At 55.1% G+C, this 23254-nt stretch overlaps 1 protein-coding gene across 1 annotated transcript in view; it reads right to left on the reverse strand.

Moving 5' to 3' along the window:
• Positions 1-772: 772 nt before the first annotated feature.
• The window catches only part of LOC117652603 (aryl hydrocarbon receptor protein 1), a 90739-nt gene continuing 68257 nt past the window's right edge, over positions 773-23254 (reverse strand). The window contains exons 4-12 of the mRNA XM_034397642.1: positions 18532-18621; positions 12276-12485; positions 7656-7843; positions 7232-7338; positions 7004-7145; positions 5095-5377; positions 4044-5017; positions 2885-2988; positions 773-2654 (exon numbers count right to left, since the gene is read on the reverse strand). Of these exons, the coding sequence (XP_034253533.1) occupies positions 2913-2988; positions 4044-5017; positions 5095-5377; positions 7004-7145; positions 7232-7338; positions 7656-7843; positions 12276-12485; positions 18532-18621 (2070 nt within the window). The 3' untranslated portion in view covers positions 773-2654; positions 2885-2912. The remainder of the gene's footprint in view (positions 2655-2884; positions 2989-4043; positions 5018-5094; positions 5378-7003; positions 7146-7231; positions 7339-7655; positions 7844-12275; positions 12486-18531; positions 18622-23254) is intronic.

Consider the following 23254-nt stretch of genomic DNA (forward strand, 5'->3'; position numbering starts at 1 on the left):
GGCCAAAAAAATTAAAATGGCCCAAATTCGAGTATGTTGTGCTGGAGCACTCCCTCAACTCTCCTGACACTATTTAGAGGGCCATTTCGGCCCGAAACGGTCTTTTTCTGGCGAAAAACTGGACTTCTTTCGACATGCGCCGTGTAGATAGGCAACCTACCGAACACAGCTTCTTCAACTCTACAAGCGTCCCGGGAATAGTCATTTTCACGCTAAATAGAAAGCGTCAAGGACCATTGGGCACCGGATATCTGTTTCTTAGACCCAAGGCAAGGTTCCATATGAATTTGAGACGAATCGGAGGTGGTCGACCATTTTCGTCGAAAAAATGTTAAGGCTATACATCATGGTTTTTTCACGCTTTGGCCAAAAAATTTAAAATGGCCCAAATTTGAGTATGTTGTGCTGGAGCACTCCCTCAACTCTCCTGACACTATTTAGAGGGCCATTTCGGCCCGAAACAGTCTTTTTCCGGCGAGACACTGGAATGCACCGAGCATGCGCCGTGTTGGTAGGCAACCCATCGCTCACAGCTTCTTGAACTCAACTAGCATCACAGAATATGTCATTTTCACTCCAAATGGAATGCCTCGAAGACCATTAGGAATCGGTCTTCTGTTTCACAGAGCCACAGCAACCTTTCTTGGGCTGTGTCTTAATTAAATGGTTGAGCCTTACAAGGTCGAGCCTTGCAGTGTTCTGTTTTGTTCTTTTGGTTCACTCAAAAACTGGAGGGGGTATGAATGAGGTTGATAATAATGTGATAACAATATCATAAGCATCAACTATAGTTTATCGGAAGAAATTCAACACCAAGGAACACGACAACAAATTATGTATACTGTACAGGCATTAAATAAATGTGTCTATCAATATAATTCATACTTTTGACATATCACAGAAAAAAACAATAATGAACCATAGCAATAAAAGGTTGTAATACTTTCCGACTTATGGAATCCTTATTAAATAGGTACAAAGAAAAAACAACAAAAAAACAAGGAGGGTTGCAACCAATTCACAGCAGATTAAAACACACACATTCTCTCATATCTATGCTCTAAATTCGCCCTGGGCACAAAAAAATTTACGAACTCGAGGACTTGAAGACAGTAGATTGACCAGTAAAACAAAACATAATTTTGGAGATATTTACGTTGTTCTTTCATGTCATGGCCCTGTCAGTCTGTTGCTCAACTCAGTGGATTTGGCAGACAAAGTTTTACCCAGAAATGGCGGCTGCAGTGCGTACTAACCACGGAGGACTGTACTTTGAGCACCCGCGCCACTTGCGGTCCGGTCCGTCCGCCCGTCCACACACCCCTGGCTGCCGGGACGGCCTAGGCTGTCTGGACTGCCTTGACAGCCTAAGCTGCTGCCTAAGCTGCAGCATAGACTGCCCAGACTGTCTGCACTGTCTAGTGCCTAGACTTCCCTCGGGAACGCGGGGATGGACGGCGAACTCCGGAATGTTTTCGACGCGCTTCTCCGCCCGAAGGCACCAAGATCCGCCTCCCCTCCCAGTCGCTCCGGACTCAGGGGTGCTCCGAGGGCAGCGGGTCCAGGAAACCAGGGCTGCAGAGCGTCGGGGCGACGTCTGGGGGGCGACGGCGGGGGCGTCCTCGCCGAGCGTGCGTGGAGTAGTGACTAGCGCTCGACTGGCCCCCGCACAGGCCGCGGGCCGCAGGCCTTGCCGCAGGCCGAAGGAACAGAAAATACTCGGTCCGCGTTCGGACATTCATTACTCATTATTCACTATGCAGCGTCGGGGTGGATCGAGAAGCCTCCCGGGGAACAGCGCCACCAACAGGCCGGCCAGCAGTTGAGCGCGACAGGCGCGGATCCAGAGAGGGCGGGAGTGGCGGCCGGCAGGACAATTGCCGCCCCCTTTGGCCAATAGACAGCCGCCTGAAAGGTAGACAAAACCAACACTTTGCCCTGTAAGAAAGCAAAATGTGCTACTTTGCCCCCCTCTGGATCCGCCACCGCAGCGCGACGGCAGTGGCGAAGACACAAACAAGTCTTCTTGCCTAGCTCGCTGGAGATGGGCAAGCCACCCCTGCTCCTCTGCCACGCCACTGCGGGTGCTGAGGAGCGATCCCGCGCAGTGCGGCCGTCGGTCTGTCTCTCTCGCACCGATGCGGAACGCCGCATGTGCAAGAGAGAGAGAGAGCAGGAGTCATTCTGCTGGTGCGGCCGTGTCCGCCTGTCCCCGTTCCCAGGCCTTCCCCCTCCACCCCGTCGCAGGCTTGCCGAGGCTTGCCCACGGTGTCCGCGGAGAGCGCTTAAGCCCGGCCTTGGGGCTTAAACCACCGTGGTTGCTCCTGACGTATTGGTAACTAGGACGATTCGCGACATTGCACATATGGATTACTTTAACATTAAATTATATTACCTATTTAATATAAAAACAATCATTAAGAGGAAGAAGACGAAGTAGTAATAAAAAATAATTAGGGGAGGGCTGGTGACACTCGGTGCGGCTCCGTCACAGCTCAGCCCCAGCGCCAGAGAGGGCGGCTTGGGCCTGGGTCTCGGCCTGGGCCTCGGCCTGGACGATGGAGGACAGGGCGTCGTCGCGGCGTCGCGGCGTCGCGGCGTCGCGGCGTCGGGGCTGCACCCCGTCCTCTGCCTTCACGGGCCGAGAGGCCATTCTGGAAAGACGAGCGCAAAGTTAAAACCCACTTCCTCAAAGAAAAAAGAAGAAAAACAGAAAGATTTTCCAGCCAGAATTAGGGGTTTGTTCAAAACAACATGGATTTTTCATCAACTCAAGACGATGAGCTTTTACATCGATTCTACGTCGAATCGACGTTGTTTTGAACACCTATAATTCTGTCTGGGTTTGCTGCGGGGGCGCTTATGCTTCGCTTGCTTCTCTTACCGGGGCTACTGGTTGAGCAAGGTGTTGGTCACCTCAGAGATGGACAGCAGAGGACTCCCGGCCGGCTTATCTGCGGGTAGGCGGAGGTGTCGCTTGGGGGTGGGCTGCAACGGAAGAAAGACACGCGTAAGTCACAAAACTCCTTAAGTTCGGCAAGTTATAGGTATCCTAGTGTATTCGCATCAAGGCGGTAGATGCTAACTACACTGTAAAAAAGGTTAATCGAACCGACTAAAATTGGGTTGATTTCTTCAGTGATGGTCCACTGTCCCAGAAATTACCCAACTACAGTCAACAAAACCAAGAGTTACACTGTCGTTTTGACTAAACTTTCTTTTACAGTGTGTTCAGTTCAATGATCAGCAGTCTATATTCAAGCTTTAGAGCAGTTATGGAAAGACAAGCTTTTTGCCACGGACTTTAGAGGGATGACACATTTTAAAGCACACACTCGCAACCCCCTGCTTGCATTAGTCAGTGCATGTGCGATGCTTGTCGTCACCCGCGAACACGTCAGCACACGTAACACGTCAACAAAGGTGGACGCAAACCGTTCTGTTCCGCCCATCTCTCAGTCCACAGCCTGGATGGTGGCCTTACAACTAAAAGACGGTGCTCAAGAAAGACGCAAGTCAGACCCCACCACCGTCCGGTCAGTTGCCGGGGAAAAAAAGCTCGAAAAATCATCGGCCGTACTGTAGGAGTGTACGCCTTACTTCACCCAGTCTGCACTTCCAAGGCATCAGTCAATCTTACTGCCTCCGCGATTAACCCTATACAAATCTTATTGCTGATTTGTGGCACTAAGGACTAATTCGCAGAAGCAAACATGGATGCACGCATTCATTGTCGGTGGTCCAAGCCGTATCAAGTCGAGACACACATTCGAGCACACTCAGTCATACGTTAGAGCGCCTTACAGGCGGCAGCACTGCGGGCAGGCATGTACGATGGGTGGCCTACCCACAGCGCTGCAAGGCGCTTCGCCACACTTCAAGCAACGAAACGCCTTCACACACACGCACTCACTCACTCACTCACTCTCTCTCACACACATACATACACTCACACACTAACCTCACACACAAAATACACACGCCACCCCATGCCCATGCCACATGCTAAGAAAATGCTTAAAGTGACGGTGTGTTCAACTCACTGGGGGTTGTGGTGTTGGTAGGGGTGGTAGTATTGTGCGTGGTGCCATACCTCGCCAGCGCCCACCACTCCCGCACTGTCCCCGGCGTACCCGCTGTACTGGTACGCCTTGAGGGCGAGGGGGGACGAGGGGGTGCTTTGTGGAGGCAGCGGCGGGGAAGGCAGGGAAGGCACCGGCGCACTGTTCATCTCGGCCAGGGACTTGAGCGGGTTGCCCGGGGTGCCGCCGTTGGGTGCCGACGCGCCTTGGCTGCCGACGGGGCTGTTGGAGTGGGGCGAGGGGGACGCGGGGGCGGGCGCGGAGCCCCACATGAGAACTGTCTGTCGGTAGGGACTGCTGGCCTCCGGCTTGAGGTCCGACGACTCCATCTTGGGCGTGACCACGCCGTTGACGTGCGTCGCGGGGGACGGCCCCGGTGACGGCGAGGGCCCCGTCGAGTGGGACTCCTTGACGACCACCTTCTTGGGCGGCGGCTGGTCCTGCAGGGCGGAGGAGCCCCCGCTCACGGGGACGGGGACGGTGCTGGCGTACAGGCGCGACGAGTCGTAAGTCCGCGACGGGTCCAGGTCCAGGCACTTGGAGAAGGCGCGCGCGTCGTGGTGGTCGTACAGCTTGTCGCAGTCCACGCCGGGACCCACGGGGCCCACGGACGGCACGCGCGTTGGCAGCTGGGGGTGGTCGGCGTACGTGGGCACCGTGGGCAGGCTCACGGAGAAGCCGTTGGACACGGCGTACGGCGACGACGAGTGGTACTCGGGCACGGCCGGGTAGTACGGGCCCAGCGCCCGGTACTGGAACAGGTTGTGGTTGTCGTAGAGCGGCTGGTAGTTGGAGTGGCTCATGTACGACAGCCCGTTGTCCGTGGCCCCCGTCGTCGGGTAGGCCGTCGAGTACAGCGGGTTCAGGTTGGAGTAGGCGGCGGCGGCGGCGACGGCGGCGGCGGTCGAGTCCACGTAGTCCACGGAGCCCGTCACCTGCAACGGCGGTTTGGTTCAGTTCGGACAGCTCACAGTGTTTAGTTTTCCCCAAAGGGCCATCACGGCGGACTCACCTGGCCGGTGCCGCCGCCGGCCGCGTTGGCCGCGTTGGTGGACAGCTTGCGCTTGGTGCGGCACGTCGACAGGAAGTCCCGGAGCTGCGTCTTGTAGCGCCGCGACACCCTCTGGGTGGGCGTCGTGGAGGACGACGACGCCGGCGAGCTGCCCGAGCCGCCCGGCGACAGCCCCACCAGCTGGTCCGAGTCGGTGAAGTAGTTGCTGTTGAGCCCCGCGTCCAAGTACGACACCTTGAAGTCCATCGTCCGCTTGCCCAGCAGGTCGCGGCCCTCCTCCTCCCTGCGAGCCGAAAAGCAAACAACGTCACACAGTGTAGAGGCGGTCAGAATCCCGGACGGGTTTTTGAGCTCCAGAGTCGCTAAATGGGACCCAAACCGAACGTGTGACCCCGCCAATGGCTTGCACTCCGAACGAGGAATCCATTGGTGAGGCCACACGTTCGTTTCGAGTCCTGTGTAGTGACTCTGGAGCTCAAAACGCGTTTAGAGTTTTGGCCGCCTGCGCCGGTCTTCTGGTCCACTGTGCGTCAGCGACCGCCACGGCGTTGAACTGATACACTTCATTTGCCGCTGTGGCGGGGTAAAGGGACAGGGCAAGACTGTAGGACTGAAGGACTTTAGGGCTAGGACTCTATGGCGCTGTGGCCTCGACCGCGCCGAACACGAGGTGGGGTGGGGCGCGGTGCCGCCGCTGCAGGGCGGTGCACTGTTTGATCGGATGAGGGCTGCAGGGCGCCAAAGGGTTGTAGGGCTGCAGGGGCGGAGTCAGAGGCGGAGGGCTTGTTCCTAAACACCTTAGGCTGCGGTTGTGAAGGGTTGCGGGGCTAAAAATAATCAAATTGGGGTTCGAGTCGAGCTGGTTTTGCGACTGCGGTTTCGAAAAGCATATTTTGGGTTGTGGGTTCGCCGACAAGGCTGTGGTAGGTAGGCCCCACAGTGGCTAGGGAGAGAGGTGGGTGGAGGGGGTGGCGCTAAGGCATGGCCATGCCCCCTTCACGGGACCAAGCGGGGACCAAAGGGCCGTTAGGGCCTAGGGCTGACTGGGCGGGGGCGGGGCGGGGCGTATGTGCAGTGTACACCCGGGGCTTCAGTTTGCCAGCCTGCCACTGTCTGCCACACCTCGTGCACTTGCATGTAATCTGGTGCGGCTCAGCCCCGTGCTGACACCTGCACAACCGAGGGGGTAAACACTTCAAGAAATCGTGTACAGACTACTCGGTATTACGCTGTATTACGGGTGTATTACACGTGTATTACGGCCCTAAAATGCCCAAATTTGGCACATTTGACCCAAAAATGGTATTACGATCACGTGTATTACGCGTAATACACGGTTTTTGTGTACAGGGTATTACGGGAGTGGTTACCCCCTCGTGCACAACAAACAACTCCACAGTGTAGGGGCCGCTTCCTTTTCACCTGACAATTTTATCAAGTCAGTGGGCACTTTGCATAACGTGACACTGGTAGTTTTGCCAGGACGTGTGTCTGTCTTCTGGTCGAGCTCCTTTTCGTCGAAACATCGCAAGACTTCGACAGGTTGTGGAGGTTTCAGCCAGTTTTGACTCCATTTTCGAGAGTCTGTTTCACTGAGAACTTAAGAGTCATAATCACGACTTTCAGGACTAAAATTTTTGGATTCTCTGACGCTTAAATTTCGGAGAGGAAAACTTTATCACTCTCGAGTCAGGTCGATTTTCTCGTCTAAATTTGGTCGATAATACCAATACAGTATACATCCACCATCGCCCAAATTTGTTGGGAGATAAAGCCTTCGAAATTTGGGTGATAAAATATTATCCCTACCGAAATTTGGGTGATATATGGTCTTGATCATGACTCTTCCACTCCCGGTGAATTGTTGGCCAGTGTAGGCCCTCCTTCCTGCCTCCGCTAGTGTACTCACATGAGGGGCCGGTGCGTGCTGATGACGAAGTCGGGCTTGGAGTTCTTGTAGACTAGCCGCGACGAGGTCTGCAACCACTGCCAGGTCGCGTCCTTGCCCTGCACTCGGTACGCGATCATCCCCGAGGCACCCGTTTTTAACACTGCGGAAAAAAAGCAAAATCGAGTCGAGGTCAGCACTCCTTTGGCGCCAAATCGTAGTTTGACTCCTCTCGTCGTGCTCACTCACATTCTTGGTGTGCGCTAGCGACGTAGGCGAGGTCGTCGTAGTGCACCATGTCGTAGCCGCCCATGTTGGCCAGCTCCGAGTCGGAGTAGCCGAGGAGCATCTTGCCACTGAAATGCAGAAAAAAGGGTTAGTGTACTGCAGGTCCAAAATGGCCAACACAGTTTGGCATCGCTTTGCAAGACGAAGAAAATGAAGGCTAAGAATGCCTCCATCTTCTTCGAAGTTATAAAGCAGATCCTTGTCGACTTTTTACAGTGGAGCTTGAGCTCTGTAAAAACATCAAGTCCAATTGATGGCAAATTGTTATTGCCAGCCATTTTGACTAAGGAGACAAGGTACTCTCAAAGTCAAAACAACTAACCCAAGTTTTAAATCAATCTTACAATTATTTTTTAATTGTTTTTCAGTGTCATTCGGTGCTTACCGTTGGTCCATGGAGACTAGGGTGAGGTCGAGCTTGTGCTTGCTCTTGAACATGACTTCCTTCTGCGGCACCTCGAGCAGCGAAGGCGGCCCGAACGGCGTGCAGAGCGCGAACAGTGCCAGGGGCGGCTCCTCCGTCTTGCGGTTCTGGCCGTGGAGGACCTTGACCCGGCCGCGGATGTCCAGTCTCTGCGACAAACACGGAACCATCAGGACACTTGTTAGAGATCCAGACAGCTAGGAGAAACTTAGCACAATTTAACATAAAAACACGCCCACAAAAAATTCACTCTTTCGGGTGTGTATTTTCACAAAATTTTCGATCGGATTGTTCAGTTTGTGTGGAGGGGGGATGGGATAGCGATTGTTTTCGTTGGGAAGGCGGAGGGGGGGGGGGAGAATCCATCGCATATTTTTCGCTGTGCGCACGTGACGTCACTACATGCATACCAGCAGCACAGCTAGGCGACCTACGCGCCGCGATGGTGTCCGTCTTCATCAACGAGAGCACTTGACCACTGGTCAGAAACCACCACGAAAACAACAAAAACAAGGAACCTCCTCGCATCGCCTTGTTTCTGCGGACAGAGTGAGCTGCCCGATTCCGAATATTTTTTAAAGAGGTAAACACCCTGGCTTTAAAAGAGCGAAAAATTAAGCGAATGGAATGCCTGTTTTACGCACGCGCGTGTGTGTGTGTGTGTGTGTGAGAGAGAGAGAGAGAGAGGGGGGAGGGAATCGCCACACGGATCTTGATCGGACGTCCGGCCGCCTGTCCTTGTCTCGATCAGCACGGAAGTGCGGAACGTCATACCTAGCGGCCATTCATAAAAAATAAAAATAAAAGAGCAACAACAACAACAATACGCTAGAAACCGAACGGTCCGGGCGATGTCGACCCTTGATAGGGCCGCGAATGCCATAGCGATACGTAAACAATTCCAGCATCACCAGGAACTGCATCGACGAGGCTGGACATGAATGGTCGCCTGCACCACAAAACGATCGTGCGCCATTCATTTTTTTTTCAGCGCGTCTTTCGTGCCTCAGGTCCCAGGGTCCCCGAACAAACACACAAACAAATTTAGAGTGTATACGAAGTCTGGTCTCGAAAAGTTTTGCGACTCGGCCCAAATGCAAACGTGTCGAGCGATCCCTTGCATAGGAATCGCACTCGGGTCCACGGGACCTTCACAAACGGGACAGATTCGGATCGGCCGATGGCACTATCGGGGTATTTCCTGGAAGCGACAGCAAAGCGCGCGCGTGTGTGTGTGTGTGTGTGTGAGTGCGTGTGCGTGCGTGTTGGAAGTCGTGGGCACACGCTCTGCTGGACCTGCAAGAATATCCACGTTATAATGGTTACAATCGGCAACGAAAGAAAGGAGGTGTAAAGCAGAGTGCAAACAATATTAATCAGAGCAAGACAATCAAAGGCTCACAGGCAAAAAAAATAATCAATATTTCTGGTTAAAAAAAGGAATTTATTTTTTAACTGTGTAGGAAGGATAAAAGAAGGCTGATTTGACGGGGGCGCGGCCGATTAGGCATGAATGGAAGCGTTAGCATGATTTACGATTCGCGCGGCGGATTGGCCGGCCTCGCCATTCCGAGGGGCGTAAAAAAGGGTAGGCAACCCGCGGCAAAGCGACGCGTCTGCTCGATTGCCTGTTTGCATCGCACTGTAAATGTCTTACGGCGAAAGGCTGCACCAACATGGTAGAGATTTTCTCCATAATACCAACGAAATTCGTCAAAATATCTAAAGGGACAGTGAATTCTCGCCATGCAGTCAGCTGCACCACCATAATATGGAACATTTCACCATATGGAGAATCTTCACTGTACAACATTTAGAGTGTGCCGCCTGAATAACTCTCTGTTGGCGAAATTCGAAGAGTCTCGCCTCTTCTACTCTTTAGGTACCCGCCGAGCCACTGCACCTTTCGATGGAAAAAAAGAGACCCTAAGGAAATAAAAAAAGAAGAAAAAAAGAGGTGTTTTGGACCAAGGAAAGGTTCTGCTCTGATTCAATTTTGTTACACAACAACGCAAGCCCACACCTGACAATACCGAAAAGGTGAGCGGCCGAGCAAAGAGAGCCGGCCGCCTGCTTTATTCCTCTTTTTCTTTTTTTTTCGTCACTTCCCTCGTTCGCGGCTCGTCTCTGACGCAAATTACTTTCCGCGCTCTTCTCTTATTTGAAGTTTTCGGTTACGAGTTTTCGGACTGTAAAGTTGGGGGCCCTTGAGAGAGAGAGAGAGAGAGAGAGAGAGAGAGAGAGAGAGAGAGAGAGAGAGAGAGAGAGAGAGAGAGAGAGAGAGAGAGAGAGAGAGAGAGAGAGAGACGGACGGCGTTGCGCATTGAAATAACGTGAAATAACGCTGACTTTTATGTCGTCACAACTCGGCTAGAAATGTTCCTCAGAAAGCGAGCAATCAAACTAAATGACAGAAATCAGTAGCACTTAATAACGCGTATGTTAAGTATATCATTGCGTAGTATACTTCAGTGTAGTGAAAATACTTCCGTTGGCGGATTATCATAAATGAGAACCCCTTGAAAAAATCCTCTCTATAATTTTTGTTCTGTTTTTTTTTTGGCCAAAGAAGAGGTGGGAGGGGGGGGGGATCGGTGGAAATGGCGCAGCCCCATCTTGCGCAGCCTGTCGCCGCCGGTGCCCCATAGACCTCGCCGGAGGTCGCTGGGCCCCCTCGAGTCGTTCCGGGTGCCGCGCAGTGGACTGATTCCGAGAGACATGCCTCTGTCTCCCTCGCACTCACGGGGCGTTCTGCATCGGTGCGAGAGAGACAGAGCGACGAGAGCGAGTCTGCAGTGGCGCGCCGAGGGCGTGAGAACGGCCGAGCCTCCGGGAGAGCGGGTCGGAGAGTCCGAGCGAGGCGAGCGCGGCGGCCTAATGCCCCATCGGGCCATCGGGCCATCGGGCAGGCCCACTAACGCGGCAGCGCGGTCCACTACACTGGCGCGGCCGGAAACCAAACGAGCGCGTTCAAATGGGGCGCCCGCTTCGCCGATAAAAATGACGCGTTCTGAGGAAACGGGCGCCGCGGCCTGGCGCCGAGAGATCACTCCGTCCCTCTCGCACCCCCACGGGACGGAGAGACGAAAGAACCGCCCCTCTGAATCAGAGGGCGCGGACCAGCGGGCACAGTGGGCCAGAGGACCGGCGCCTGCGGCCAAAACTCCAGACGCGTTTTGAGCTCTAGTCGCTAAACAGGACCCGAACCAAACGTACGACCCCACCAATGGACTCCTCGTTCGGAGAGCAATCCATTGGTGGGGTCACACGTACGGATCGAGTCCCATTGTGGAGCTCTAAACGCGTCCGGGATTTTGGCCGCCTCCACCGGTCTTCTGGCCCACTGTGGCAGGGCCAGCGCGGCGTCCGGCGGCAAAGACGGGGACGGCGACGGCGCTCCGACGGGGCGGGGGCCGCGGGGGCAGGGCTGTAATGATAGGTTGGGTGCGGAGGGCAATTACTCAATTATCGAGTTATGACTGACAGCTGCTGAGCAAAGACGAGCAGAGACGGGCAAGGCGAAGGCAAGGCGAGGGCCCCGATCAAGTGTAGCGGAGCGGGCGGAGCGCAGCGGGCCGCCCACGCCTCTCCTTTGGGCTTTGTCTTTGATTTGGCCGGCGGCGTGGCGCGCCGTGGCCGGTGGACTGATTCAGACGTCCCGCCGTCTCTCTCGCACCTATACGGCACGCCCATGAGTGCGAGAGAGAGTGCGAAATCGTCTCTCGGTAATCAGTCTGCAGTCTTTGGGTCAAACCGGGACTGCGGCGCCCACACTGCAAATCCATTGGCAAACGGAAAAAATTAAAAAAATCCTTGTTTTGGAAATTAGAGCTTTGTTTGACAGACTAGTCGGTGCCTTAGTGGTCTAGTCCGCGCACCGACTGACCGAAGGCCATTCTAGAGAAGCAAGAGAAATGCAAAAAAGAAAAGCCCCGCGCCGCGCTTCGCTGGAGAAAATGAAGGCGTCGTTTCAGGATCACAAACAGTGCGCTGGCGCCAGTGTCGTGAGGGGGCAATGCTGGACCGCATTCATCTCTGCCTCAAAAAGAAAAAACAAAACAGAGAGAAAGGGAAGTCCGACTCCGCTCTCTATTAATGATCTCGCATTTATTATGTGATAATAAACGGGAATCGTTGCCGCTTGTGTGTCACCCCTCGTGTGCACAGATGATCCACCCAACCCTATCAGTTTTGACCCCATTTACTGTGCCATTCACTGTGTCAAAAAGCTACGGAAAATTCTGCTATTTTTTTTTGCCAAGGTTTTCCGTAGCCCCCCGTAAGACATTTCAGTATTCTCCCAAGGACTATACACAGTTTGTAAGGTCCTAAGAAGGAGACTGTAAGGTTACGTAGGGCTACGGAAAATTATCACAAGTTGTTTACAGAATTTTCCGCTCCAACATATTATGGTGGAGATTTTCTCCATAATACCAACAAAATTCGTCAAAATATCTGTAAGGTACAGTGAATTCTCAATGGTATGTTATGAAATCAGCTAATATGGAGAATCTTCTCTGAACAACATTTAGAGTGCGAAGCCTTTTGCCACAGTGATTTTGGGTTAGGCCGGGTACTCACGAGGAAGCCCGAGGTGTTGTCGAGCAGGCATCGGAAGCGCACGGTGAAGGAGCGCTCCAGGAGGTGGGAGTTGTCGGGCTGCAGCGCCTCCGTGAGGCTCACGCCCGAAGACTCCGGGGGCAGGAACGAGTTCCACAGCAGTTGCCGCTGCAGCTCCTCGCGGTCCTCCGAGTGCACCAGCTCGTACACGCTCTGGTGGACAATGTCCGACTGGAACAAACACACCGAAAATAACGTTAATGCGAGGCAGAAAAAATAGGGAGTCATTATTGTTGCCGACGACTGAGCCAATTCATTTTGAGGTTCCGACAGCATTTTTAGTTCACAGTTACATTGGTTGTTGATGTTTGCGCCCAAAACAAGGGGTTTCTTGGATCAAGAAAATTTTAACTTTTTTAAAGGAAAAAATTCTTGATTCAAACTGTTTTTTCTTGTCTGAAGAAACATTTTCTTACAAAAACAAGAAAAGTAAAAATTAAGAAACCTTCTGGGTTTCGTCGATCGAAAGGAGGAGGCATATTCCGCGTACTTTCTCACGCCAGTACTCCGGGGATTTCCAAGACTTTAACATGTGATTTCCCTGCGGTCGATCAGGACTTTGCAAATTTGAAAAGGGCTTCATTGCCCGGACAGAAAAGTGTCGAAGTCGGGTCCCGCGTGCATCCTGCTGCACCTTCATCACCCACGCCTTCCTTTCATTATAACGTCGTTAAAGCGACGCCCGGCGTCGCGTCCTCGCCCCGTCGCTCCGTCTCTGTCGCACCCCTACGCCCTACGGCACGCCGCACGCGTGCGAGGGAGACGGACGACGAAGGCCCTTCACGGCAATGAACGGGACGCGCGCGGGTAATTTGCAAAAGGTGCCCCTCTTTTTTAGAGAGGTAAGTCACGGCGTCTCGAGGGGCCGTGGAGAGACGCGGCGCGCCGAGAGGCGAGGGCTCGGACGAGGGGGCGAGATGGAACAAATAATAAATTTCAAGCGACCTGACTGGGAACATCGGTAGCTGGCAGTGCGTTACGCTGCGCTACGCCAGGGAGCCGCCCTGGCTCTCTCTCTCTCTCTCTCTCTCTCTCTCTCTCTCTCTCTCTCTCTCTCTCTCTCTCTCTCTCTAATGAATGCATCAGTATCGGCATGCAGCGTGAGTCATTCGCTGACGGCGCTGGCCGGGCCATGGCGGGCGAGAGGGCCGATTTCGAACAACAATCGCTCTGTCTCTCTCGCACCCCTACGGGGCGCCCCATGGGTGCGAGAGAGACAGAGCGAGGTGTCCGGAATGGCCCGCTGGATTGCCGAGTGTGCCTTGCTCGAGGGGCCGACGGACTTTGGGATTGCAGCGGATGTTGAGGCGTCGCCCACGGCCCGATGAAAGTGACGCTGCACTGCCAGACTGCCACAAGGGCTCCGGGCTCCGGGCTCGGAACCCAAAAGGGCACCTCGGAGACGAGTCAAGCCACAGCGGAAGGCGTCAAGGCAGTAAAGGACCGCGACAAGACATGTATGCGAACTTGGTGCCGCAGTGCACCGCCTGCGCCTGAAGCCACTATGGGACTGTGCTGAAATTTCATTGATCATTCCCAGTCGACAGTTCACTGGGCATGATTCGAGGTGAGCTCAGTACACTCTGTCTAGAGTGTACTTCCCCGGACTAAATGCAGATTTGTGGCAGAGCACGGCGCCCCGTCAGACGTGCCGATGGATGGACGCTGCGCTGCGGGACGCGAGGCCCTGGACGCCGCGGCCCTACTTCCGACAGCCAATGGGCGTCCTCGGCGCCAGCCAATCCCAGCGGGCCCGGCCAATCACCGAACGGGCCGGTCATCAGCAGACTCATCCCGAGAGTCCTTTTCGTCACTCTGTCTCTCTCGCACTCATGGGGCGTTCCGCCTGGGTGCGAGAGAGACAGAGCGACGAAAACGACTCTCAGTCTGCAGCGTGGCGGAGCACTGCCGCGGCCGATAGACATCTCTGTGCATCCCGGCGCCATAATTATATCACGACAAAAATAAAAATAAACAACTATGGAAAAACCCCGGGCTTTTGCCGCAGCCAAAACGCCTTGATCGTCCTGACCACAGCACTGCTCGAAATAGTTGGATCCGGAATAAACAGATGGAGACTACTACCGAAAAAATGTTCCATTTTGTAAAAAAAATAAAAATGTAAAATTGTAACTATTTTACTGTGCTGGCGCTAAACGGTTGACGCGAACGCTCGGTTCTCTTTCGCAGCGTTATCCCACGTGGTCCAGCCAGAGAGAGAGGGTCCGCGGTGCTGCGAGGATGTTCCTCGTTCGTTTACTCCCTTCGTCATTGACAGTTCCTGCAGAATCTGTTCTGCGGGACACGGGAAACACGTGTCAGGCGTCGCCAGCGGCGCTGTCCCACGCGCGCCTGCCACGCCACGCCACGCCACGCCCCACCACCCACGCCACGCCGCGCCACCCACTGGCCCATCCAGCTTGCCTGGCCCGGAGACGGGGGGATTAGGCCCCGGATACCCCGGCTGGGACTTGTTCCGGGGACAAATATCCTGTGCAAATTTCGATAGGCATAAATTTCGGCAAAATTCCCCCCTGGCTTCGCAAGTCGGGTTCCCCCGTTCGTTACCAGCTGAGCACGGAAACAAACACACCCACGCACCCCACGCCACGCCACGCCGCGCCACTGGCGCCCATGCCGAGCTTGCTCCTGGCGCCCCGCGGATGTGTACGGCGGGGCATTTAGGCCCCGGCGATGAGGCCCCGGCGTGGGACTTGCTGCCGGGGCACAAATTATGGCTGTACTTGCAAATTGTTCGATAAGTAGCAATAATAATTATTGTCAGGGCGATGGATATGCTCCCCCTGGCTTCGGCAGGCTGGCACCCCCTGCTGCTCGCTAGCCTGCCAGGCCGGATGCATGCGCAAACACACACACACACACACACACACACACACACACACACACACACACACACACCACACAAAAGCGAGTACTGCTGACAGACATGGCACTACTGACAGTCATGGCAGCTAAACAGAAGGCCCTAGACACATGGCTGATGGGAGGTGTCTGATATTTCTATATTTTTTTCCGGTCTTTTTTTTTCTGCTTTTAAAAAATGATAACTGATTTTCCAGGCTTACACCTCTTGACGAGATGAGTTTTTATCGGGCTCTGTCGGAAGTGCCGAGTAAGACACCTACGCTGAGAAAATCTCGAGGCACAGAAACACATGTGAAAACAACGTTGGCCGTGTCGACGGAATGTGTCGGCCCGCGGTGGCTTGGAAACGGCGCGGTTTCCACCTACTCCTCGTCGATTCCCACCGAGAGGCAGCGTTTTGCAAAGATATGCGTCATTCCTGGTCCCGGCGCTCCAGACGCTCCCCCCCCCCTCCCCCCTCTCCGGTCTTTCCTCTCCCGCGTCGATCGAACCGAACGGATTTTTCAATGTTGATGTTAATTGTGTATCGTATATTGGTCCAGGACATAGCAGCGGGGCGCCGCGTCCCAGCATCCAACAGCACTGCAACATATCGCACACACACACACACACACACACACACACACACACACACACACACCGACCGACACAAACGCGCGTACACACACACTCTCACACACTCGGTTTATTGAGTGGTCTGCCTGGGCCGGAGACGCCAGGTGGAAACCACCACCGCCCCCTTCTAGTCTAAAAAGAAAAGAAAGTGAAAAAAATGGACAAAAATGACACAAAAACCGCAGTGTCCCCCAAGTAACTACTGTCTGATATTTTTCAAATGAGATTTGTCCGTGGTGATGCAAAGAGGTCATGCCCCTGTTTGTAAACAAACAATGGGACCAAAATAAAAATCATCTTTGGTTTTTCTCAACGGTAAAGTTTTCTAGCTCCTCTCCAATCTGCACCGTCGACACCCTTGAAATTTTACAAACTTTTCTAAGGCCTTACTAATAAAGTTGAGCGGTTTTACAAAAAGTTTTCAGAATGCACAAACTCTTGAATAATAAAGCATTTTCCTAGTGTCAAGATATTTTTTTACAAAAAAAAAAGAACAAAAAAAAAACCCAAGAAAATTAAAAATCAAGAAATTATTATTTTGGGTGTTGATCTCAACCAGTCAAAGACTCTGCCACTACCGCTCCAGATTGTTGATCCCCACTCACGCTCACCGAACAACGTGCTTTACAAGGTGTCCCCTCCTGTCCCCTCCCGGGTCGTGGCGTGGCGCGGCGTGGCGTGCCCCGCGTGACGGTGTGACGTCACGCTCGCGTGGCGCACGCTAGCGCACGCCCCGCCGCGTGCAGCCACGCCACGCCAGCGAGTGGCGGTCAAAGGCACGGCGCCATTGATTTCGACAACGCCTCGTCAACCACTAGACGCACCCTGACCCACAAGAGAGTACAGTCGCCGCCCAGCAAGAGGAACAACCCCCTTTGGAAAAGGCTGTTGTTTTCGCCTGTCCCTCACCACTCGTCATGAACGAACCCAGGAACGACCGACTCATCAAATGTGGTCAAGTCACTCCGCTTCGTTTTGGTATCTTTTTCCTGGTTTTGATCAAAGAGTTGACAGAGTTGTGAAAAAAGGTTAAGTCAAATCGATTCAACCTAAAAGTTTCGGTTATTTTGATTTAGTCTTAGTGACGAATTCACAGGAAAAATAGGCAAAATGCTATTTGCGAGAAAATCGGCTCAATTAAAGTCGATTCGACGTAACTTTCGTTTACGGTTAACAGTGAAGGGCCGAAGACTGCTGCTCTTTCTCCGAGTGACGCGTTGCAGTGACGTGACGCAAGCAGTGTAAAGGTTGGCCGCGCGTGCGGCTCGGGGGGTGGCATGTGTTGGGGCAGGTCGGGTCCCGATACTACAAAGTCAGGCCGTGCCGTGCGGGAACCAATCAGAAGGCACGTCGACGGCACGCGGCTGTCAGAGAGAGAGAGAGAGAGAGAGAGAGAGAGAGAGAGAGAGAGAGAGAGAGAGAGAGAGAGAGAGAGAGAGAGAGATGCATCACGCGAGCCGACGACGTCGCAGAGGCCGTCTCCCTCTAACCGGGCGCCGCGACGGCCGCGACGGGGCGCACAGTGCACAAGAACCACGGCCGCTAAATCAACCCGATGATTCCTCTGGATTCGGTGCAGCGGGGCGGCCAGGCCCGCGGCCCGGCCACACCGACTGCGGCGCCGCGTCTTTTTGCACTGCCGACGTGGATTGATAGTGTGTGCCCTCCGACGTGCACGCCTATAACCTATAAGGTAAGATTTTCGAGGATATTTATGGAACAAAAATAGTTCGCCAAATCGCCGACCCTGACAGTGTGCACCCCACGGAGTGGGTGACTACTCGCGGATTGCCCGCACCGCCTTGTTACACTCCCCCCCCCCTCTCAGTCATAATTGACGACACCCGTCTCTTGATCAGGCCGCGGGCCGCGGGCACGCTTCATTAATCAGCCGGCAATCGATGCGGTGATAAATAAATCGACACGAGATCTGTCCCTCCCAGGCCGTGCCGCGCCGTGCCGTGTGCCCCTGGGAGCCCCCTCCCCCTCCCCGGCCCTTCTGGTGCACCAGACACGCACACCCCCGACGCGGCCACGTTTTCGGCCAGCCCATTCGCCGTGCGGCTTGACCGCCACGCCGCCCTCGCAGGGCTTTCGGTAATCCGCCGCCAAGCGCTCCGGTGACGCGCGCCGTCGCCGGACAGTGGGCCAGGAGACCGGCGCAGGCGGCCAAAATTCGAGACGCGTTTCGAGCTCCGGAGTTGCTGAACGGGACTCAAACCGAACGTGTGACCCTACCAATGGATTCCTCTTTCGGAGAGCAATCCATTGGTGGGGTCACTCGTTCGGTTGAGTCCCGTTCAGCGGATCTGGAGGTCGATACGCATTTGGGATTTTGACCACCTCCACCAGCAGCGTGGAGCCGTGAAGCGCCACGCTCGCCGTCGCATTGGCAGTGGGAGCGCCGTGCTCGAGTCCGGGTAGGCAACCCGCACGCAGCCATGACGGCGTGCTGCCTACCCACGCATACCATTACCATTACGGGCTAGACCACACAATGTGTGGCACACATGATCGTATGCCGTTCGCCGTGGCCGGAAATCCAACCGCTTGTTTCGGAACATGCCCCTGAAGTACTTACGCACTGATTTTACTGTCCCTCGTTGACAGTACCTGGTGAAACCACCCCAGAGTACCATGTCACACTATGTCACGCCACAAAAGGCACTTTTGGGGGGTTTTTGGTGTACAGGCCGTTAGAGGAAGCGGGACTCACCTGGTGGAAGCCGAGGTAACTTTCAATGCTGTGGGTGGCGAAGAACACTTCTCCCTCGCAGGTGAGAATGAGGAGGAAGCCGTTTAACGCCTGGAACAGATAAAACAAAAAACACGCTCGTTTACTCCATGTTGGCTGTCAAGACGCGCATAACCGGGCGGGAGGCACTGCAGACTGATTCCGAGAGTCTTTTTCGTCGCTGTGTCTCTCTCGCGCTCAACGGGCGTTCCTATAGGTGTGAGAGAGGCAGAGCGACGACGAAGACGACGCTCTCGGAATCAGTCTGCTGTGTCGCGGGCTGCTCTGCGATATTTCCCCGCACACTGCGATGGAAAAGAAGCGCACCGTGACTGGAGTACCGCCCCGACGTCGACGGGCTCTGAGCGACTTGTGGCCAACAGTGCAAAAAAAAAAAGAGAAAAACGGACTGCTTGCACACTAAGCCCTGCAGTGCTGCCGATAGTATTCGCAAAGCTCCGCCATTCAAATGAATAAAGTATCGTCTCCATGGTTCTGGCTGGCTCATCGGTTTATAGACCTGCAGAGAATGTGTGCCTTCGCGAGAATCAATGGACGCGGCCAACGACTTTTGCACTGTAACGAATAAATTTTGAAAAATTACAACAGAAGAAAGAATTGAAAAAATATGGAAGGAGAGTTGATTAAATTTTATTTCACTTTTGAAGTGGTTGAACATTATTTACTACACTGGAAACTTAGATGGTCACTCAGGTGTTAAAACTTAGTTGCTCTACTGGATGCTCCACTGTACCAAGTCCACAAGTTTTCAGCGAGGGGGCAACAACTCGAGAAAAAAAGTGTCCCCTGGAGACCTAGAAATCTCTGGAAGTCCGAAATTTCCCCCCCAAAAAAAAAGAGGCAGATTTTAGGAGTAAAATTGGACGAAATCTAGTGAAATCCAACGAAATCTGTTGTCTCAAGAAATCTTGTGTCCCCAAACATCGGACGTGGTTGCCCTCTCGGTTTCCAGTGTAATGCGCCTTGGTTGTTCAAAAATAGGGGAAAAACCATAACATAGCAGCTGAATTGATTTGCCCTTTTCTTTGTCATATTCACGGCTGGCAGTATTGACAGGCCACTGCAAGCCTTGCGGGAATAATAAAAGCTGTGCCCGTCGCCCTCGGCGCGTCCGCGGGGCGTCGATGCGCGCGCCTCGCTGGCCGCCGACAAGCTCGCCGACCTCATGACTAAGTGAGTCTCCGAGGCGGGCGGCGCGGTGCCGCGGTGCACTGCACCGCCTTCTCGCCATCCGTAATTCAAAATCAGGGCGAGCGCTTCATTAAGACACACGCCAGTGCCAACCTGTCCAGTGTGGTGGTGCCGCACACTCACTCGATGCCATCGGGGCCCCATCGGGGGCCTCGCGCAGACTCGCGGCTCGGGCCGACGCACAGTGGGCCAGAAGACCGGTGGAGGCGGACAAAACTCAAGACGCGTTTTGAGCTCCAGAGTCGCTAAATGGGACTCGAACCGAACGAGTGACCCCACCAATGGATTGCTCTCCGAACGAGGAATCCATTGGTGGGGTCACACGTTCGGTTCGAGGCCTGTTTAGCGACTCTGGAGCTCAAAACGCGACTGGGGTTTTGACCGCCCCCACCGGTCTTCTGGCCCACTGTGCGACGGCCGCGCCGCGCGGACCCTGTGTGGTGCGATCTCGCACGGCGTTTCGTCGCTCTGTCTCTCTCGCACCCCCGCGGCACGCCCCATGAGTGCGAGCGAGACGGAGCGACAGAGTCCGCAACGAGCCCGGAGCGCGCAGCCACAAGCGCGTATCTGGGGGATCGGCGGCGCGCGGTTACGCCGGCAGACCGATTCCGAGAGTCGTTTTCGTCGCTCCGTCTCTCTCGCACCCGCACGGGACGCCCCGTGAGTGCAAGAGGGACAGAGCGACGAAAGCGACTCTCGGAATCAGTCGGCCGGGCGATGTCCAGCCGATGACTGGGGTCCGTTCCTGGAAGCACCGCGCGAGGACCGAAGGCCCCAAGGGGTGCGACCGAATGGGACGTGGGGCATCAGCCGAGCCGTTCCGAAACATCGCTCTGTCTCTCTCGCACGCCGACGGGACGCCGCGCGAGTGCGACAGAGACGGAGGATCCCTTCGGAACGACTCCGCGCGCCCGCAACGGCAGCAGCGTGTAGCCTGCCCTTTTTGCCAGCACACTGATTCCGAGAGTCGTTTTCGTCGCGCTATCTCTCTCGCTCTCATGGGGCGTCCCGTGTGAGTGCGAGAGAGACAGAGCGACGAATCAGTCCACTGGCTGCGGCGCGCTGGAGCACTGGCAGAGGCCGCAGAGCCCGAGGACGAGTCCAGATTGACCGCACGAACAGCGGATGAATATTTGATGAGTTCGAAGCGTGCAGCCCGGGCAGGCTCGGCCCGCCTATCCCAGCCGGGGGCGTCGGGCCCTGCACGCACCATGCAAGCGGCACTGCACGCAGCCGCCCGCTCGGGTGGCATGTGTTTACCCACAACGTGCGAATACGGCACTGCAAATAGAGCAAGCCGCGACAGGCACCCTTCGCGAGGCACCGTGCGTGCCGCGGTCGCCGTGGCAACCGCGTGCAAATACGGGCAGGCTGCGAGCAATCGCAGTGCGTCGTTGTGCGCACGCGGGTCGGGCAAACGCACTCGCCGCCAGGTGTAGTGTAGTGGCCCGAGAGATAACTAAAATCTCGACGTCAGTTGTCTACTCTGCACTGCAAAGCCCGGCAAAGCCAGTGGTAGGTTTGCCTAGGCCAGGCCCTGGCCAGGCCGCCCCGCCTCCGACTTGTTTCCCCCATGCTGCCATTTCTCCATTTCTCCTTCCTGCCCCCCCCCCTCCCCTCCCCTCCCCTCCCCTCCCCGCACCTGACCGATGGCCGTTTTGGCCCCAACCTCGGCACACTGAACATGAGGGCGTCCCGTGCCCCCTCCCCCTATGCCGCTGTCTTCTCCATGTCAGGGGAGCTGACGTCTGTCCGGGGTTGTTTGCCTCCCTTTCCACCCCCTCCCCCCGCGCCTCCAGCTCGCCTAGTCCCACGGGGGTGCAGCAGGGCGAAAGCGAAAAGAATTTTCCTCTTTTCTTTTTGAAAGCGACTCGGCTGAGGAGGGTTTTTGCTCGCTGTGGTAAGGCAAGGCGGACTGCGGGGCGCTGCTCGGGATACCCGGAATAATCCGGCAGTTTGTGGAAAACATTTGAGCGAGTAAGGCGGCGGGGGTGGGAGCGGAGCCAGGCCACCCCCTGAGGGTTGGTGCGGCACCCTTCACCCCTGGGTCGCCCTGTTCGCCCCTCCCCGCCCCCTCCACCCCCGGCGGCCCCATTGGTCGATACGACGGGGTCCTCGCGCCGCATCAGGCCGCTCCATGATTACTGTAATGCCCGCCGGAGATGGCCGCGGGATTCCAAACGGATTCGCTCTGTCTCTCTCGCACCCCTGCGGGGCGCCCCATGAGTGCGAGCGAGACAGAGCGATGAAACGACGCACCACCGACCAATGCAGAATGGCCTTTCAGGCGAGCCAAAAGGGGTGCACACCACACTGCACAGTGCATACTACATGGAGTTCGTCAATTTCCAAGAGGAGTAACTTTCTACCTGGTTTCCATGTCGGTTGATGACCTTCTATCTAAAACCATATCACATTGATGGAATGATCACAGATAATTTGAGAGTATCTGAAGCAAATGCTCGCGGATTGAGATTTTATTCGGTTTCATTGCACCTGCTCCACCCCTTGGGATCTGCACTTGAACACAGACTCGTTGGAGGACGAAGAGTGAAAAAAAAGAAGAAAAGAAACACACCACAGATAAAGAGCGACCAAGTGAAGTGAGTGACCCTGTTTCTAGGGTCACGGGCACCATCAACGCTGCCTGCGACTGCCAGCAGGCGCAGGGCTCCAACGTTTTTAACTCTCTGTTGTGACAGAGGCGGAATTAGACTCACGTCTCGCTGCTAGCCAGCGTCTCGGAGGGACGCGGAGAGCCTAGTCGATTTGGCGGACGAAGGCGGAGGCCTTGGGGCTGATGCTAAAGTGGCGGCCGGGATCATCTCAGTCTCACACCTTCGCCTGATGCGGGGCAGAGCTCGCGCCTGATTGTGCCCGTGATTTATGGGTCTCTCTCTCTCTCTCTCTCTCTCTCTCTCTCTCTCTCTCTCTCTCTCTCTCTCCTTCTCCCCCCTTTCGTACCGACTCCCCCGCCGGGCACGTGTGCCCGCTACAGCGTGTTCCCGAGCGCCGACGTCCACGATCGATGGTCTTCCCTCGTCGCTCGTCGATGGCCGTAGACAGCCGGGGATTGTCGGAGACACCATCGGAGATGGTCGGAGATGGTCGAGGATGGTCGGAGATGAATGCAGATGGTCACAAATGGTCGGAGAATAACGGAGACTGTCGGAGAAGGGTTGCAGATGGTAGGGTTACAGATGGTCGGAGATGGTCGGAGCATGGTCGGGGATGGTCAAGGATTGTCGGAGATTGTCGGGGACAGTTGCAGGGTCGGAGACTTTGGGACTGGTGGGGTGGGGTTGATTCAGAGCGTCGGCGGGCATACAGACTCCTTTTGGCGCCCCAGACGGCGGCGCGCCGGAGAGACTTGAACGCAAGGCGCGGCGAAGACCGTGCGGGCAACAGATACACAGTCGTGAGTCAGAGAGGGAAGTTTCAGCGTAACGCTGACCACACGTTTCGAGAGCTCAGTCGTCCCTATGTATACTCG

This window comes from Thrips palmi, unplaced genomic scaffold, assembly GCF_012932325.1.
Source record: "Thrips palmi isolate BJ-2018 unplaced genomic scaffold, TpBJ-2018v1 HiC_scaffold_7, whole genome shotgun sequence".
Taxonomy (NCBI): domain Eukaryota; kingdom Metazoa; phylum Arthropoda; class Insecta; order Thysanoptera; family Thripidae; genus Thrips; species Thrips palmi.